The sequence below is a fragment of the Populus trichocarpa genome, chromosome 14, assembly GCF_000002775.5.
Source record: "Populus trichocarpa isolate Nisqually-1 chromosome 14, P.trichocarpa_v4.1, whole genome shotgun sequence".
Taxonomy (NCBI): domain Eukaryota; kingdom Viridiplantae; phylum Streptophyta; class Magnoliopsida; order Malpighiales; family Salicaceae; genus Populus; species Populus trichocarpa.
Window position 1 is genome coordinate 13707545 of NC_037298.2, and position 19255 is coordinate 13726799.

Here is a 19255-nt window from a genome sequence, read left to right on the forward strand (position 1 = left end):
TATTGTTTTTAAAGATGGAGAACCTAAATGTATTTTTTGCAAAAACTCTAGACATGCATTTATATTTGGTGCCTTTTAAATCTCGACCCCTTTTCTTTTAATTCCACTATTGCTTAAGAAATCAAAAGTAATTTGTCTTCAATTAGGATCAAATTGCCTAAAATAAAAGCTTGAGAATTAAATTGAACAAAAAAGAACAAACAACATGCATGAGCCTGTTTGTTTTTGCGTTTTAAAAACGCTTTTGAAAAAAATTGAAATTTTTTTTTTTTAAACTAATTTTTTTTTATTTTCATATTGTTTAATGTGTTGATATGAAAATAAATTTTTTAAAATAAAAAATTATTAATTCAATATATTTTCAAATAAATTTTTTTTTTAAAAAACGACTAACACAATACCAATTAACTGTCTAAACATTGTTATTCCACGTTGAAAAGGCCATGCTTTTTAGTGATTTTTATAATACAATAATGACATTTTAATTTTAAAAGAACCGGAAAAAAGAAATGAAGAAAAAAGAAAAAAGAAAAAAGAAAGAAGAAAAAAAAGGAGGATCGACAAAATTTAGTCACTGGTGGAGGAGAGCCAACAGAATGAATGCTGAGAACCTAATGAAACTATAAAACCTCTTCCTCTCTCTCTCTCTACACGCATATACACCTGGAAAGAAAGAGAGGAAAAAAAGAAAGAAAAAAAGAAGGCTTCCGCAAATAATGGCATCACTGCTTCAGTGTCCTACTTCACCATTTCCTTCTTCTTTCTCCTCCAACAACCCCCGCTCCCCCTTCCTCCGCTTTCACTTCCCTCTCCGTCACGCCGTCGTAAGTTCCTCTTTCTCTTTCTTTCTTTTCCCCTTTCTCAGTTCTTGATTGATCTACCATACTATTAATCCCTTAAAGAATTCTTGGAATAATTGCTTTCTTTTCTTTTGTATTTATTTGGTGTTGATTACTGCTGCTGCTACTGCTACTAATACTCTTTTGATGCGTTGATTTTCTGTATCAGAGGTGTAATCTGGTGGAGCCCATCAAGTTTGCCAACGGCAAGCCTTACATCCCGCTCCTCAACACCTCGGCTCATCATTTATCCTCCACTGCCACTTCCCATTTAGATAACACTCTTCCACCTTTCAACAAACATGACACCAGGCTCCGCATTTTCTCTGGCACTGCTAATCCTGCTCTCTCTCAGGTAATTACTTCTTCTTCTTCTTCTTCTTGTTTTTTTTTCTTTTACTTCTTGGAATGATTATTGCTGTTAATCTTTATCCAATAATTTTTTTATAGGAAATTGCTTGCTACATGGGTTTGGAGCTTGGCAAGATTAAAATTAAGCGTTTTGCGGACGGGGAGATTTATGTCCAATTGCAAGAAAGTGTCAGAGGCTGTGATGTTTTTCTTGTCCAACCCACCTGTCCTCCTGCCAATGAGAACCTCATGGAGCTGCTGATTATGATTGATGCTTGTCGCAGGGCGTCTGCTAAGAATATTACTGCTGTTATTCCTTATTTCGGCTACGCCAGGGCCGATAGAAAGGTAATGCTTCCGGGAGCTGAATCGATAGATACTCTTGTTATTTAGTTAATTTTTTATTCATTGTTTCAACTTTCTGGATTTTCAGACTCAAGGGCGAGAATCTATTGCTGCCAAGCTTGTTGCGAATTTGATTACTGAAGCAGGTGCAAATCGTGTTCTTGCCTGTGATCTTCATTCCGGGCAGTCCATGGGGTATTTTGACATTCCTGTGGATCATGTGTATGGTCAGGTAAAGAATCCACTCTACCTTCGACGGCTATTTCATTGCATTATTCCAAGATATAGCTATTGGAGTATGATATAGAGTTTTGAAATTATTTTAACAGTTCTTGTTATGCTGTCAGTATGGACCAGTGAGAAAGCCATGAAAACCTTAATTGCTGTAATCGTCTGTTCAATGGTAATTATTTGTTTTTTCTTTTGTGCATCACCAGCCTGTGATACTCGATTACCTTGCTAGCAAGACTATATGTTCTGATGACTTGGTGGTGGTCTCCCCTGACGTTGGAGGTGTAGCAAGAGCTCGTGCTTTTGCCAAGAAATTATCAGATGCACCTCTAGCCATTGTTGATAAAAGACGTCATGGACACAATGTTGCAGAGGTAAAATATGCCAAATATGCTGCTCTTTTCTTATGCTTCAAGATGGTCTGGTTGTATTGAGAATTGAGATAAAGATAGAAGCACTGTTTATATGCTTTTAGGTTCAGCCATGCTCTTTAAAGTTGAAGATCGAGTGCTCCCCTAATTCCTACCACCATCTGCTTTTCCCTTTGTTTCATGCGTTGAGAATTGAAATATCCATATCATGTTCCCTTATTTTTATTTCCTCCTTTTTTATGGGGTTGAAACGGACACAACCTGATTGCAATGATGTTACTGTCTGCTGAATGTCATCTTTCAGGTGATGAATTTGATTGGTGATGTGAAGGGGAAAGTTGCAGTTATGGTAGATGACATGATTGACACAGCTGGTGAGTTTTGCTCAAATCTTATTTGCTGTCCTTATCATGTATTGGAAAATGCATGCTGCAGAAGCTATGCCTTTATATCCTAGGTGACGTAGTTTGGGAAGAGGAAAAAAAATAAACAATAGTAGTTTGCCTTTTCTTCCGGCATCACTAGGATACTGTAGTCAAAGTTATCAGTACCACACATGAAGATGACTCACAGAAGGCTGAGGTCATGGTTTTCACTGGTCCAGCTGTTGGTAAACTAATTGTACCTTTGATCTGTTAGTGATAAATCTAACATTTAAAGTAACTTATCCAGGAAATCTTTAAAAATCAGTCTTAAAACAGTATCTTTGTGCCTAGTATTTTGAAATGGTGGATTTTTTTTATCTTATCTGGTTAAGTATTTGTTCCATAATTCAGTTTTGTCTGCTATAGTGTGTCAAAGACAGGGTCAAAGTTACTGAAGTCAGTTTTGTCTGTATAGTGTGCCAAAATCAGGCTCAAAGTTGCAGAAGTAAATATAAATTTCGAAGGTGTTACTAGAGGGTAATAATTATAACAGTATAAATGTAAAGTGCATTTGGTCATTCAATAGCCAATGTGTAATTTATGTGTAAAAGTTATGAAAATTTACGGTGTTTCACCTTTTTCCCTCTTCAATTTCTCACATGGTCCCGACAAATAAGCAAAGAGTCTGATTCACAGTTGAACCAGTCTAGTCTTTGATTTGATCAGATGCTGATAGCCATTGTTCTTGCCTTTTTTTCTTCCTGGTGATCTTACCCTATGTTAGTTGCCTAACATTTCAAATTCTTGTTTATTCATTGTTAAATGTTTCCTATGCACTATTTGTTGCAGGAACTATTACCAAAGGTGCAGCTCTATTACATCAAGAGGGGGCAAGGGAGGTCTATGCATGCACGACACATGCTGTTTTCAGGTATCTGGATATTATCCAGTTCACTAATCTATGTAATGCGTGCTAGTATAAGATTATCTAATATCTTTAATAGATTGACACATCAGTTAGTAAAGTTTTTTGTAAAAAAGAATTAAGCTAAATTTCTAGCATTATCCCTAGGAAAATTGTTTTCTCCTCAAACAGTTGGTGCACATTTTGGACAGCATTGGTGTTGGGTTAAGAAATTAGAAAAGCATTGATAGCTTGGATTTCTAATGATGCATTGGATGTAGATAATATGCAGGTAACACTAGCATACTATCTCCATGTGGTCTCCGATCACTACAAATGAAGTCAAAGTTATATACCAGATTTGACAGCAGCCATATATTTATCAACCAATAGATAGAACTTCTATAGGTCAAATTGATTTCTGTAGATCATAGATACTTTCCTCTTATCAATTATTAGAGCATATGATCGAATGTTCAGCAAACCTGCAACTGTGCATGTTAACCATGCATCTGATTGTTGTTGCTCAGATTTTCACTACCTTTTTCTGTTTGCAGCCCTCCTGCCATTGAGAGGTTATCGAGTGGTCTTTTTCAAGAGGTTATCATAACAAACACGATTCCAGTGTCAGAGCAGAACTATTTTCCCCAGCTCACAGTCTTGTCAGTAGCAAACCTCTTGGGCGAGACCATATGGCGTGTCCATGATGACTGCTCTGTGAGTAGCATCTTTCAGTAAAATTGGATCTATATGATCAATTACAAGTGAAATTAACACTCCACCCCAATGAAATTCTTTCATTTTTTCTTCCTGCATGAGGTGTCAATGTGTTGCAGATTTTGTTTTATTCTTTTCTTGGCGATGCATGCATCTGGAAGAATGAATGGTGCTGACATAGTGTAGCTCAAATTGTAGTCAAGAAGTTTGAAATAAAAAAAAACCAAGGATTTAAGAAAAAAAGCCATTCCTTTTTAATTTAAAAACTAAAATGACAATCCTTACCATTCTTTTGATAGATTCTCAACTATTGCCATTGCTCCACATTTTGCCATGTGTCGTTCTTCCTTTAGGGTTCTATCCAAGTCATTGTAGTTTGGGGAGTTCAGATCATAGATTTATAACTTAATGGTACCAATAGATTAGATTCATTCTCGGTTTTTTTCTCATTGTCAGGGTGGCATTGAACCCTATTCCAGCTTGGGCATTGATTGATCAATTTACATGGTGTGTCTCCCAGCTTGAACTACTGCCAAATTTAGATTCGTCCTCGGGAAGTGTTACTGGATTGTAGAAAACTCAAACAACTTTACGTTTAGAGAAGTCATATCTTTAGTTTTGTATGGAGGACATGGGGTTGATTGGCAGATTTTTGGTAGCTTGAATTAGATTCCTTGTTTAGGTTTTTTCAATGTTTCTTATACTCCTGAATGTTTTGACTCCCGAATGTTTTGATGAGAGACTTTTGGAAGAGTTTTCTGCTTTATAAATGATGTATGCATAAAGGTATATCAATGTTGAGTTGATTTCGTATCAATGGAAGCTCCAGCTCCACCATTGTTATCTATATTTAACATGGATTGGTTTCTTGCTCGGGGAAAAATACTCGTGAGAATTGAGAATGACTCGCCAGGATGAAATCAAGTGCCAGTTGGGTTAGTTAGTGTTTTCTGCACCTGGCAATGCTCGCCGATTTGGTGCTTTCAGTTAAGTGAAGGCCTATGAATTGTAATCTGCGCTGGATGATGTCGGAATGCATGGCTGCTTGATGAAGAGCTAATTCCTAGTTTATTTACTGAAAGCAAACCCCTTCCGTGCTTGCATGATGGAAGCAGCTGAGCATTCCTTTTCCTTCTTTCTTTTTATCCTCAACTCAAGACGGTCAAAAAGTCAAAAATATCATTTTAGGACAAGTTAAAAATTGTAAACTTATCTTTTTTTATTTACCAGACCGCAGTTCAAAAATAAAAAAATGACAGCACACAGCAGTGCTCGTAAATTCATTCAGTTACAGCCACCATTTTATTTACCAGACCGCAGTTCAAAAATAAAAAATGACAGCACACAGTCACTCACTCCCTCACCGTCACTGATATGGTAAACCTCCTGGGGCTGGCTGGTGCTAGGGTTTGTTTTCTTTTTCCAAATCTGATTTAATCTGTCTATCCCTTTTGTTTTCTTGGCGGGAATTAACTCTACCCTCTTTCTAAAAAAAAAAAATCCCCAAATTAAAATACAAAAAGAAACCCTAGAAAGCAAAAGAAGAGTAGCAAATCATATCCAAGTTGAAGAAATAAAGAGGAGAGGGTGATGGGGAAAGACGAAGACGAAATGAGGGGAGAGATAGAAGAACGATTGATAAACGAAGAGTACAAGATATGGAAAAAGAACACACCTTTCCTCTACGACCTTGTCATCACTCATGCCCTCGAATGGCCTTCTCTCACAGTCGAATGGCTTCCCGATCGCGAGGAGCCTCCTGGCAAGGACTACTCCGTTCAAAAGATGATTCTTGGCACTCACACCTCCGAGAACGAGCCTAACTATCTCATGCTTGCCCAGGTCCAGCTTCCTCTTGACGACGCCGAAAACGACGCCCGTCACTACGATGACGATCGCTCCGATTTTGGTGGATTTGGCGCCGCCAATGGCAAGGTTTTGCTTTTGTTTTTGTGGCTTTTCAAGATTTTGGTTTCATTTTGTTTCTCAGATTTGATGTGATCGATTTTAATTTTGTAGGTGCAAATAATTCAGCAAATAAATCATGATGGGGAGGTGAATAGGGCGCGGTATATGCCGCAAAACCCATTCATGATAGCTACCAAGACTGTTAGTGCTGAAGTTTATGTCTTCGACTACAGCAAGCACCCATCTAAGCCGCCTCTTGATGGTGCTTGTACTCCTGATTTGAGATTGAGGGGTCACAGCACTGAAGGCTATGGTTTGTCTTGGAGTAAGTTTAAAGAAGGGTATTTGCTTAGTGGTTCTGATGATGCTCAAATTTGCTTGTGGGACATTAACACCACTCCTAAGAATAAGTCTCTTGATGCCATGCAAATCTTTAAGGTTGGTTTGCATGCCCATATGTTCACTATGATGTTTCTTTTTGAGTAGTTATTGAGAAATAAAGCATAAATTTGTGTTTTTTTAAAGATATGCCAATGTGTGTGATGATTTAAAGTACTGTCTTATAGGTTCATGAAGGTGTTGTAGAAGATGTAGCGTGGCATCTGAGACATGAACATTTGTTTGGTTCTGTTGGGGATGATCAATACCTGCTTATATGGGATCTCCGAACTCCATCTGTTACTAAGCCTGTCCATTCCGTAGTTGCTCACCAGAGTGAGGTATGCCATAGCATTTTTGTGATTCCTTCGTGAATTAATAAACTAATTGTTCAGTGGCTAAGACATGGTTTTTTACCTTCATATGCAACTCTACTATCTGAAACCTGTGACTTGACATGTTCCATGTGAAATGATCTGTAATTGTGCTATTAATTGCTCAAAAACTTGTGCCTTGCAATCAGAAGGTTCTGTATGACATATTGTAGGTGAACTCGTATTTGTCAAAAGGATTCCTCATACACATGCGAGTTTTTGTTGCTTTGAAAGCTGATGAGTTTTTTTTTATTCTTATTCTAAAAACCATGCTGTTTGCCAGTGTTGACATGCCATGAGGCTTATATCTCTTTTTTTTTATTTTATTTGATGTGATTTCTTTTTATGTTCTTGTCTTAGGTTAACTGCTTGGCTTTTAATCCTTTTAATGAATGGGTTGTGGCAACGGGGTCTACTGATAAGACTGTCAAGTTATTTGACATACGGAAGATCAATACTGCACTTCATACATTTAACTGTCACAAGTAAGCATATCTGGGGAATTCTGTATTATTCTTCCAGGCATATATCTGTGGTGTGTATTGTTTACGAGTGGCACTCACTTGCAGCATGGATACATGTACAGATCTCCTCAAAACTTGTTATTTAATATCTTCTGTACTTTATTTTTTCCGTGATGTACACAGGGAGGAGGTTTTCCAAGTCGGGTGGAATCCAAAGAATGAGACTATCTTAGCTTCTTGTTGCCTTGGTAGAAGGCTCATGGTCTGGGATCTTAGCAGGTTTGTCTTTGAAAAAACCCAGTGAGCTGTTAATTGATATTTCTTAGGTTTACTGGTTGCCGGATTTGAGTGAGCTTTTATTTGGATAAGCCAACACCACATGAGGATTGTTTTGAGCTACATTTGCTTTGTTTAATGTGGGGCTACACCTTTGCAGGATTGATGATGAGCAGACACCAGAGGATGCTGAAGATGGCCCTCCAGAATTGCTTTTCATTCATGGTGGTCACACCAGTAAAATATCAGATTTTTCATGGAACCCATGTGAAGATTGGGTTGTTGCTAGTGTAGCTGAAGATAACATCCTTCAAATATGGCAGATGGCAGAGAATATCTACCACGATGAAGATGATATACCAGCAGATGAATCAACAAAAGATTCCTAGTGTATTTACCAGGCTTTAATAGTATATTATCAATCACACAACGGGTGCTTGTAGGATCTTTTTGGTTTTTTAGTCGCCTTTTTTTTTGGGTTAGCCTCCAATAGATCTCCCGTGTATGGAGGCTTTTTTTCGATCCTTGTTCCGAACTGATGTGTAATAACCTATAAATAGCTTTTTTATTTTATTTATTTTGCAAATGTGGGTGCTTGTGCGTTGTTTGGATGATGCTTTGCTGCGGCGTTGCACAGGTCATAATCTGGTTTAAAAGATGAAGCTACTGCTGGAGAAAATCATATAACAGAAGAAGTTCCAGTGGGATTCTTCTTAAGCCTAGCACACAATGTGTCCCAAGGATAGTATATATTCATGGACGTCCGATGCTATGCTAGAAAAAGCTACTGTGTGCGGTGTTTTTATTTTTTTTGTTTTAAAATGAATTAAAATAAATTTTTAATGATTTTTTTGTTTACTTTTTTTTTATGCCAAACATTGCTTAACGCAACGCAATTTGAAACAAAATGATAAACAATCTCTTCGTTAAAGTGACAGCAGCTTTCTTCATATCAAATCTAAAATTTACACAACCTGAACACAGAATGCAAATTTGGAAGCTGCTTTGGCCAAAATTATCTGCTGCATCTTCAGATGTCATGGTTTGAATCCAAATCTTCTACGTCGAGAGGCCCCCCGGCAGCTGTACTCTTAGCGGGTGTCTGATGCTGCTGCGGGTGGTTTTTGGTGTCATCAGAAGCCATCATGAAGTGGAAGCCCATGATATACCTATACTCTCCAGTTCCAAGGCAACGGGAGCAGTAGCTGAGGCCACTGCCACCACAAGTCCTGCACCTGCAACAAAACAAGTGTAATTGCTTTTACAATGGAGTTGTTGACTTTGATATATTAACAGCAGTAGCAGTACTGATTCCATTAATCCACTTAAGAAATCAATCTGCTGATAGCTCACCATTTAGGCCATTCACCTTCAGGAAGCATTGCTAAATGCACACAGTTAGTCCTGCCTGCAGAATTTACATAGAGTTACAACCAATTTTAAATCAAATGCATGTAAATGGCAGTAAACACCATTATTATCATTATCATTATCATATCAGAATAAAAAGAAAGAGAGATACTGGGAGGTTGGTTGACACCTTGTCCAGAACAATGGGGGCAATCAACTCTACCAGTTCCATGGCAGACCTCACAAGGTGGGTCTGGCCTCTTCCTTATTTCTTTCCGTACATTTGACTGTCCAAAGTATACAAGTATTAGCAGTGAAGGGAGTTATAATGGGAAGAAAAGGGGAAGAACGGAAATGAAATTGATAGTTACATACCTCTGTTCTGACAATCCAAGATGGCTTTGTGAGGGAAAGGTGGCGTGGGTTTCTTCTACTTGTACCAAAACTTTCTTCTTTTCCTGCAACAACCGCTGTCTTCTTACTATTCTTTGCGCTGTCCAATTCTAGTTGATCCAACCAGACAGCCGTCAGCAGAGTCGCCGCCGCCGTGCTCCCTGCCATTATCGTTTCATCTACTTACACCTACTGCCACTGTGGCACATCGACAGACAGACATATTGATAATTTTTTTTTTTAATTTATCATAATTGATTCTGTATTAATTTACCTTACTTGAAAAAAAAATCCTTTTCTTTTTGGGATCTATATAACTAACAAATGGTATAAAAAGAAAAAAAAGGAAACGAAAGCCCTAAACACAAAATTACCTCTTAAACCCTAATAACTTACAAAATCCCTCCCCCATCCCTTAAGAAAACCCAGTATCTGCAGACTGATTCCACTTGACGAAAGCCAAAACGAGAAGCAAACGGGCTACAGAAGGGATTGATGGACACAATCAAGCCGAGGGAGTATCAGGACAGAGTAAACCGGTGGCTCATGACACAGAGTTGGAGAGGGAGGGGAACGCAGGGAAGGAACCGATTACATTGCTGGCTTCAAGCCAAATGAACTCAGAATGTAAAAGCTGACACTGATCTTTCGCTTGTTGATAAGGTATTGGTTGCAGAAGCCCGTTCATAATATCCCCTCAGATACATAACAGTACAAGGTTTCCCTTTGTTTCTCTAACGGTTTAGTTTTCTTGCAACGTTTGGAATGGAATTGTTTGGAACCAAATAATCAATTCTTTAGTTTAGAATATGAAGAGATATTAATTTAAATTATAAATAGAATTCAATTGCTACAAAATAATAAAAATTAAATTACAGAAAAGACCTTCTAATTTACTATAGTAATTTCTCTTAAAATCGACACTAAAAACAATATTCTAAAAATATACATCTTGTCTAAATTGGTTGCTAGTATCTATGGAATCCTTCTCTTTCTCATTCAGATTATTTGGGTTTGTTAATTTTGCATTCCATTCTCATAATCATGTTTGTGTTTTTGTTTATATCTATTGGTATATATGCACAAAGTACTAGCTAATTAATATATAGTTGATATTTTCTTCATGGTATGGTATGTTGCAAGAAAGGAAATGTGCTAGGTTCAGAAAGAAACCAGGCTAGTTTCTTGATGCAATCTATCACACGTGTACGGTATTGCGGTGATTGTCTTATCAAAACGAGATCTTTGTAGTGGGTGGAAAAAATAAAGAATTCTTGATCTTTATCAGTAAAAAAAGAATGGAGTCACCATCTTGTATTTTGATTATTAGGAATCCTAACTAGTCTCAGAGTCTAGATAAAGAGACTGATTGTATATAGAGATGATATATCATCTTTAATACATCTTACTTAAGGTAAACTCTATTGTTTTTTTGTCCGATATAAAATAAAGTATTGTTGTGTTTTTTAACCGTTTGTCTGTTTAAGATTTAAGAAAAGTCATCATTGGTAAGGAGTAAAGAGGTTTTTATCTTATCAGGTTAAAACCTAACTATTCTAAAGTAATAAATGTAAAAATAAAAGAAAGTGTATTTTTATTCAATATCGAGAATACATCTTACGTATAAGTTCATAGTCCCGTATATTAAAAGAAACAAAATATTTTTTTGGTATTTTTGAAATATAAACTTAGTTCTCATGACTTTAATAAATTGGTTATTAAATCCAAAAATATATGCAAATTTATCAACAAAACTATTATTTGTTTATGAATTTTTGTATTTAAAGATGTTAAATCACGCCTTGTAATTTTTTTAATATTATTTATGCAAATGTGATTTTTTTTAATTTTTGAGAGATTTAGCCATATGCAATTTAAAATAAAGTTGCATTTTTGAATGAAAGATTTGTTTTTGTTTTTTATGGAAAGAAATTGATTTATTTAATACCGAAAAAACATCTTACCTATAGGTCACAATTTTAGATATAAAATATGAGAGGTTAAAAAATGTGGGGAAGTCAAAATTAATTGCAAAATGATCTTTTAAAGATTTTGAAAATTTATTAAAATTAAACAAAGGCCATGTTTGGAAAAACACAAAAATACATTTTAATCAAGCTATTTTAACCACGATATCAATTAAAGATGAATTATCGTTCATCAACTTGAAACTAAACAACACCAAAAACTCACATGAATCTTGTTAATTTCATAAACTTTGTTCAAATTTCATTCTGATTCTAATAAATCAACACAAACCCCAATATAAATTATGCACTAACATTTAATGTTCAAAGGGCAATCACAACAAAAGAAATCGCAATTCAACAAAACATATCAAATAAAAAACATACATCAATTCAAATCAAATAATATCCAAACAATCCAAAATTTATACACAATAATAAGCATTTTGTCCTAAATTTCACAATATTTTAGCAATTTGATCAAAAAATAATTTGAGGTTATGAATTGACCTTCCAAGGTGTTCAGCGTGTCCAGGAGCTACTCGAATCGAGGTTGAAGGTCTGCTGGAATAGTGGTGGTGCGTGTATCCATGCGCCACCACAATTTCCAGCACGTGGCTTTATACATCGCCGCTGCTGGAGGAGCATGAGCTATTGGATTTGAAGCTTCTTTGCCTCCTCTTTTCTCCTACACCGACAGTGCTCCTTCACACTCTATGAGGAGAGGGATCTGGCTTTCCAAAACTTCCAAACTCTTGCCCCTCTCCTTTCTCGGTTTTGGTGCTCCTACTGCAAGTGTTTGATGGAGATGTTGTAATTTATTGTGGCTGAGGAAGAAGAAGAAAAGGCAGCGTAGGAAACAAAAGAAAAGAAGCTAATGGCCGTGGTTATGGTTTGGGCCAAAATGGGTGGCCGAGGGTCACAATTGTATATGTTTTCTTTGGGAAGTGAAGTCATGGTTGATGATGGAAGAAAGGCTGGTTTTGGTTGTTGAGTTGAAGGTTGTTAATGGGGCGCTAATTATGAGGAACTTGAGGAGAGGCTAAGGACTATAACTAGGTGTAGCAATTGGTGATGCTGGGCTTATGTGATTAACATTGCGTGGTTGGGTCATGGTAAAGAGAGGCTAGAGTTGTGGTCGTTGATGTGGGGACTGCTCGTGGGGAGGGGAGATTGGACTCTTGGCTAAGGTGGTGGTTCTTTGGTTCTAGTGGTTGGTATGTTAGGGATTGAGGAAAGTTTGAGGAAGATGGTTATTTTTGGCTTGTGCTTAAAGGCGATAATACTCGTCTAGCCTAAAAATAAAGGAGTTGTTGAGTGGTGAGCTTGATAATGAAAAAGAGGGGTTGTGCTGATGTTGTGGAGAGGAGGGAAAGTTGAGGGAGGTTGTTGGAAAATGAGAAGAAAATGGGTCCTTGTTGGGAGATGAGATTATGAGCTGAATGGCGTGGATTTGGGAAAGGGAAAAGATGTTACCGTGCTGATGGCTATTGAGCTTAATTTTTTGCAGTTAGTTACTACCGAAGAGAGGGTAGGACCGTGGCTGACGATTGAGTTTAGAAATAATGGGTTTAGGGTTTTTTTGTGTATTACTTTTGGGAGAGTGTGTAAGCTGGAGAGAGTTCTCTGTTTTTTTTTTGTATTTTCTTTTAGTTTTTTTTATTGTAATGGCCTCCCTCAAAATTCCCCTCCTTCTTATGTGGTACAACCACCTATAAATAGGAAAAATAATTTGTGATTTTCTTTCCAATTGCTTGGTTCTCAAACAACTAAAAAATTACTCTGGTCCTTCATTTTTCTTCCTTTGCATTTTTATTCCCCCTTTCTAATTTTTTTTTATATTTAAAAAAAACAATAATGTCAACATCGACTCTATGAAATTGATTAATGATTTTGAAGTGAGTGTGTTAAAAACCGAACGCATCGAAAGTAAATTTTTGATTTCTTAATTATTTTGAAAAGACACTAAAAATGACATAAACGATGCAAATACATCAAAATATATTTTTTTGGATTTTTTATTGTTTTGTTTTGCTATTTTTTGGATTTTTTTTAAACAAGTAAGAAAATGAGAGTAAAAAATCGGGTTATGATAGTTGCCCCCCTCTTTACAATACTAACAATATAAAATATTGTAAGGGAATTTAGAAAGTAAGTTTGTAAAGAAAAGAAAATGTATGAAAGTTTTCCCAAGTTGAGATAAAAATCAAGAGATGGTTTTATAAAGCGGTCGTCTCAAAGATCTAGTCATTTTAAAGAGTGACAAACTCGAAGATAAAATGGTCTGTGTTTGAGTGACCTGCTCGTGATGTGAAAAATATCTAGGATTTATCACAAATGGTCTCTGATTGGGTGAATTGCCTATGGTTTATGATTGGGTGACTTGCCTGTGGTTTATGATTGGGTGACCTGGCTGTGGTTTTTGTTCTGGTAACTTGCCCGTGGTCTCTAATCGGGTGACCTGCCTGTGGTCTCTGATCAGGTGACGTGCTCATTGTTTGTGTTTAGGTAACCTACCTGTGGTTTTTGATCGAGTACCTACCCATGGTCTTTACACCTGCCCGTGGTTTGAAAAATATCTAAGATTTTTCATGAACGATGGTATTTTGGATCTTCTTATGAGGACTTTGACCTCCCTTTTTCCAAGATGGTTCAAATTTTATTTTGTCCATGCACTTTTAGTCATCCTTAGATTGAATTCTTAATGGTTCAAATTTGTTGAACCTTTTCGTTTGCTTTCGAGGAATCTTCCTTGAAAACTCCTGCAAATATGCTTATAATGTTTATGTATGCATTTTACTTGTCTTGAAATATACCCCCCTATTTTAATCAAATTCTTGAATCCTTTCAGCTGTTTGGCTTCTAACCTATTTAAGCCAGCATGTAGGCCTTTGTACAATGTTCACTATGCTTTTAGTGACCTTTTGAGATTTTTTGACCTTACAAATTTTAAGAAAATCATTCCATGCTTCAAAAAATTATTATCTGGAAGCGATTAAGAGAAAGTTGCCCCTTTCCTTCTTGATTGTCATGAGAAGAACCTTACTTCTTTTTAGATTGTTTGTTGTTGCATGTGTGCACGCGATGTTGTGGTATTGGGAATAAGGAGTCGCCTCTTAGCTGTTTGGTTCAGAGTCACTAGGAGATCCATATAGACTGGTCTTATCTGAAATTCTAGGATAATGTATTGGTTGTGGATAGGAAATGTATGAGCACCCCTAGCGCACCTTAACTGAGGTAAATTGCATTATATGGTTTGGATATAGTTTATAGGTGTTGATGGTTTCCTAATCGGTAGTTCATCTATGGATCAGAACAAAGATATACACTCATGAATAAATATAACATTTCAAATTTATTATAAGCTTGTATGTCCAGGTAAATTCTTATAGGAATAATCCATGTAGATGTCCTGACAGGGTTCACCTATCCTAGAAGGAGAAAATGTTTTCCACAACTCGTATATTGTGGTGAAAAATAATCCCAATTAAAATTGGTGAATATCCAAAATAATTATGAGAATTTTTTAATCAACTCTTAGTACTTAAATACTAGTCTACTGATAGGTCCAACATTTATACCTGAATATTAATATTAATTTTCAAGAATTAAAATTTTTTTGGGTTACTGAAATAAATGCCAAACCTTAAGAAATTTTATAAACTTATTGTAAATTAAAAAAAAATGCACATAAATTTTCTAAAACAATGCTATAAAAAAACATTTTACCCTCCTTTTTTAAAATGTAATTTTTGTAAGGATTGAATCATAAGCAACAAGCAAAAATTATTTTTTTTATTATTTATTTATGTAAGATCATATTTGGAAAAAACTCACTTATTAAAAAAAAAAAAAACCAAAACTGTCAAAATAGGCATAGGGGGTGTTTGTCAAATACACCCTTAAACAAAAAACAACCTCTAGAAAAAATGTTGCCAGCCAAACAGGGTCTTAAACTTTGACCCAATTTTGATTCGACCGAGTTGACTCAACTGGGTTGACCTAAGATATTTGGCCCGACCATAAACCGAACCAAAGACATGGTCTGGCTCGAAAACTAAACCAAAAACGAACCAAAACTGCCAATGTAGTGAGGCCGATTGAGGATAAGATATTGTTGAGATCATTAGAGAAAATGGGATGCAAATGTTTGATGAGAGTAGCTGACACGACCAAAAGTTTGATGTCTTATCCCAAGTGCAGGAGTGTCGAAGTAATAAATAACCTGGCAAGACTGGGGTCGAACCACAAGGAGGTTAACTATATAAATTATAAATAATAATAATGATGATGATGATGATGATGAGGACTTTGAGATGTAAGATTAATGTGAAGACTAAACAATGATAAAACCAGTTGTCAAGGTTAGAGGATCCACTAATAGTATTTCAAATAAGTATAATATAAACTCGTTTTATTACTCAACTGGAAACCACACACAAAGGAGATTCCAATCAGATGATTTGTCATTAATAACTCATTATAAATTATTAACATGATCATATTAATTATCTTATTTAAGTAACACCAAACTTTTAAATATTGTCAGGAATTCATGATGCTAACTTATATTAACAACAAATCAAGTTCCTTTCATAGCACAGGTGTAAGTTATACCATATGGTTGACTATGAAAGTGCCAAACATTTGTTGTACCAAGTGTTATATAACACAAATCTAGATTAATCATTTAACGAGTAAGGTATTAAGAATTAATAAGATAAAAATGATAAGACATGTTAATAGCAAGTTGTTAATGATATAATCATTGAAGTCCATATTGAGTTTATATTATACTTGTCCTAACACCATTAGTGAAACCTTTTCACCTTGACATATTAAACTTAGCTAAACATTATGAAGAAGAGAAACATAAATAAACAAGATGAGAACATAATTATATAAGTATAGTAAAGAAAATGAAAGGCATAAACAAGATATTAATGAAACTATAACATGAAATAAAACTAGAACATTAAAACTACAAAAAAAGAAAGCAAGTAAGGAAATGATCTTGATCTGAAAATCAAGATGCCTAAATACATGGCAAATGCCTCCTTTTATAGGCCAAAATTCAGAACTATTGATTTGATGACTAATTGTTGAGTGGATGACCACCTCTTGACTTGGTAACAATCCTTATCTTCTTGTCTGCAGAAAACGTCATTGCTAACATCAGAATTTGAACAGATAGTCTTCATTAAAGTTTTGGAAAATTGTCTTAGCTTTCCAACAAAACAAGAATCGGTTCATTTGAACTTCTATAACTCGAGATATGGGCTGAACACTGAAAAGTGTCTGGGCTGCAGGACAGATTCCGACTTCTCTGTTGTTGCTACAATTTGAACTTGAAAACGGTCCTTTTGAATCTTGGACTCCCATAAAAGTTTTAGGCCTATGTCTTAGCTTTCCATACATATAAACCATACCTAAATCCAAGTTCTACAGATCCAGTTATGATCCAATAACCGAATAATGTTCTAGTTTGGACTGAACTAACATCTCTTTTCTAAGCTTAGCCCTCTCTTTGTCTTCTCAATTTCAGTAGTTAAACTCATCAATCAATCCCTTGATTTATGTGATAGGCCTGCATTTAAGATGAACATTTACCATAAATTAAAGGTATCTTATATTATCAGACATGTTATTATAAAACATGCTCTAGTTAAGGAGTTATTGATATTTCAAGTGCAAAATGATGATATAAAACCTTGATAAAAATGCACTTTTAAGTACTAATCACACCCCCAACCAACTTATTACTAGTCCCTAATAATCAAAGCGTTAAAATAGAAAAACAATTTGCAAGTTCCACAAAGCAAGACATTCATCATTCAACTTCCATTAATCTATTCATATAAACAAACTCTCATTCGATTTATATGGCTGCTCCTTACTGTTGAAACAAGATATTAATAAACCTTCTTTTTATGTGCTCAATGTATGAAAACATAGATGATGGGGTTTTTATTGGAAGAAAACAATATTTTGTTCTAATGTTTTTCTAAGGTTAACTTTCTTGGGTTGAGATTATTATTATTATTTTTATTTTTTTAATATATATACATATAACTTAAAACACAATGCATCTTTAACCCATGTAACGAGCTTTCGGCTAATGACTCCCATACCAGTTGGTCTTAGGGCATCAGGTGTTGAGACACACCCCTATGAGCTTAGTAACTCGGGTTGCAGATACCGATACGTAGATAGTGCAATGTTTGATTCCCTTAAGCTTTCTCCTTAACCCATGTAACAAGCACTGAGCCAATAGCTCCCAAGTCAGTTGACTTTAGGGTATTAGGTGTTAAACATCTCTTCGGGCTTAATTGCGTAGGTTAGAGAGGCTATGAAATCAAACTTATCTACATTAATATTATCATTAATATTATCAATTTGTTTTTTTTTTTTGCAAATTATATATTATCCCTTTTCCTTAGTTGTTACCTTTAAGAAAAGAATATAAATAATGTAATAATCCAATGTGCAATCCACAATCATATGTTAAAGTGTGTGTGAAAATGAAGCTTTAAGAATAGTTGTTAAATGAGTATATGAGCAGAATCAAGTAATAACAATGCAAGAGTTTGTAAACCTGAATATTTTAAGAGAAGTTTGTGATAGACCTTGTTATGAATATTGCAAATAACCATTGGAAAATGTTTATTAAGATGCGTCTCAAGAGTCCATAAAATTCTCCCTTACTCTGCCATCCTAGTAATAACAGTTTTGTCAAATGGTTTTATTAAAAACAAAAGCAGTTAGTTAATTAGTTTTTTTTTTTTAATATCAACTACTACCCTCTCCTCCCAACTAAAACGAGACATTGTCCTCAATGTCCTAAAGTAGAAAGATAAAGTATAGAAGACATCACACGAACACTGACAAACCTGAAATACACTTCAACAAATGTAAGAAACAACAAAACAAAATAATATGCTATTAATAAAATCAAAAGACACAAGGTTTCACAAACGAAGGCTCAAATCAAATCTAAGCTTTTTACGACTTTTCATAGTTGACCAATTTATGTGACTCATGGAGGGATCAATTATAGGGATGAAAGATTGTAGTTGGTCAATCAATTGTTCAGCAGTAGCAGCAGAGATTATGATTTGTCGTGCCGAAGATGTTAGAAATTTATGTTCCATAACTTGATCAAGAAAAGACAACAAATTATCATTAAAACCATTAACATTTAACAAACCTATAGGTTTATGGTGAATGTGCAGTTGGGCCCAAGAAGAAATATAAAAGATCTCTTCCAATGTGCCCAGACCACCTGGTAAGGCAATGAAAGCGTCAGCATGGTTAAACATTGCATTCATTCGATCAGACATTGTGGAGACCTGTAGTTCCTCTCCAATTGTTTTTCCAATGAAGTCCCCTTTTGCTAAAGCTTTGGGGACGACCCCCAAAACTTGACTGTCTTCTAAAAATACAGCTATTGACATACCCCCTGTTAACCCAAGGCTACCTCTCCCATACACTAAATGAATCTTTCTCTCAGCTAGTACCTGACCAAGATGATTTGCTGATTCTAAAAACTTTCCTTTTCAGGACTAGATCCACCAAAATCACAAATATTTCTTATTTGATGACTTGAGAAACTTGTCATTTCTACACACTTCTATATCTGTTGAATGTATGGGTTGAGTAGAAATGAAGGGAAGGAAGAGAAAATTTCATAGATGAGAAATTGAAAATGCAATCATACCACCTATATGCAGGCCAGCTGGAGTCTCTCTCTCTCTGTTTTTTTTTTTTAAAACATGTGTATGTACAAGTAGTTGTGATTGTGGCTCACATCTTCCTTTGGTTTTACGTCCAAGAACAACTTAAACGCCCTCTATGGGTCGGGGATAGGCTTCCCATCCAGTTTTCTTAAAAACTGGCAAACAAGATCTTTTTTAGTCAGATTCCCAAGACTAAGTCGATCATGTTCTTTATGAAAATGGGGCTATAAATCATGAATTGCATGATGCACATCTCCACTAGGATGCGTCTCAAGAGTTAATAGAA

General features: G+C 35.6%; 3 protein-coding genes across 6 annotated transcripts; 2 read left to right on the forward strand and 1 right to left on the reverse strand.

Annotated features, from left to right (window-relative positions):
* Window positions 1-596: 596 nt before the first annotated feature.
* On the forward strand, window positions 597-4940 carry LOC7469388 (ribose-phosphate pyrophosphokinase 1). The gene is made up of 9 exons (XM_002320544.4): window positions 597-824; window positions 1009-1194; window positions 1290-1538; window positions 1624-1767; window positions 1973-2140; window positions 2442-2511; window positions 3352-3433; window positions 3964-4123; window positions 4580-4940. The coding sequence occupies exons 1-9, from the start codon at window positions 717-719 to the stop codon at window positions 4616-4618; spliced, it is 1206 nt and encodes a 401-aa protein (XP_002320580.1). The 5' UTR covers window positions 597-716; the 3' UTR covers window positions 4619-4940.
* A 512-nt stretch (window positions 4941-5452) lies between these two features.
* On the forward strand, window positions 5453-8109 carry LOC7469389 (WD-40 repeat-containing protein MSI1). The gene is made up of 6 exons (XM_002320545.4): window positions 5453-6058; window positions 6143-6469; window positions 6598-6750; window positions 7144-7268; window positions 7431-7526; window positions 7684-8109. The coding sequence occupies exons 1-6, from the start codon at window positions 5714-5716 to the stop codon at window positions 7910-7912; spliced, it is 1275 nt and encodes a 424-aa protein (XP_002320581.1). The 5' UTR covers window positions 5453-5713; the 3' UTR covers window positions 7913-8109.
* A 336-nt stretch (window positions 8110-8445) lies between these two features.
* LOC7469390 (uncharacterized) lies at window positions 8446-10039 on the reverse strand. Of its 4 annotated transcripts, none has more exons than XM_024585013.2 (5): window positions 9641-10039; window positions 9249-9464; window positions 9046-9160; window positions 8877-8931; window positions 8446-8758 (listed from the first exon to the last, which is right to left on the reverse strand). In XM_024585013.2, exons 2-5 carry the CDS (start codon window positions 9432-9434, stop codon window positions 8554-8556), a joined length of 561 nt encoding a protein of 186 aa, XP_024440781.1. In that variant the 5' UTR covers window positions 9435-9464; window positions 9641-10039; the 3' UTR covers window positions 8446-8553. The 4 variants fall into 4 exon arrangements, with proteins under 4 accessions (XP_024440781.1, XP_052302927.1, XP_024440780.1 ...); XM_052446967.1 differs by having other exon boundaries at window positions 9064-9160; window positions 9641-10035; XM_024585012.2 differs by having other exon boundaries at window positions 9249-10038.
* Between the last annotated feature and the right edge of the window lie 9216 nt (window positions 10040-19255).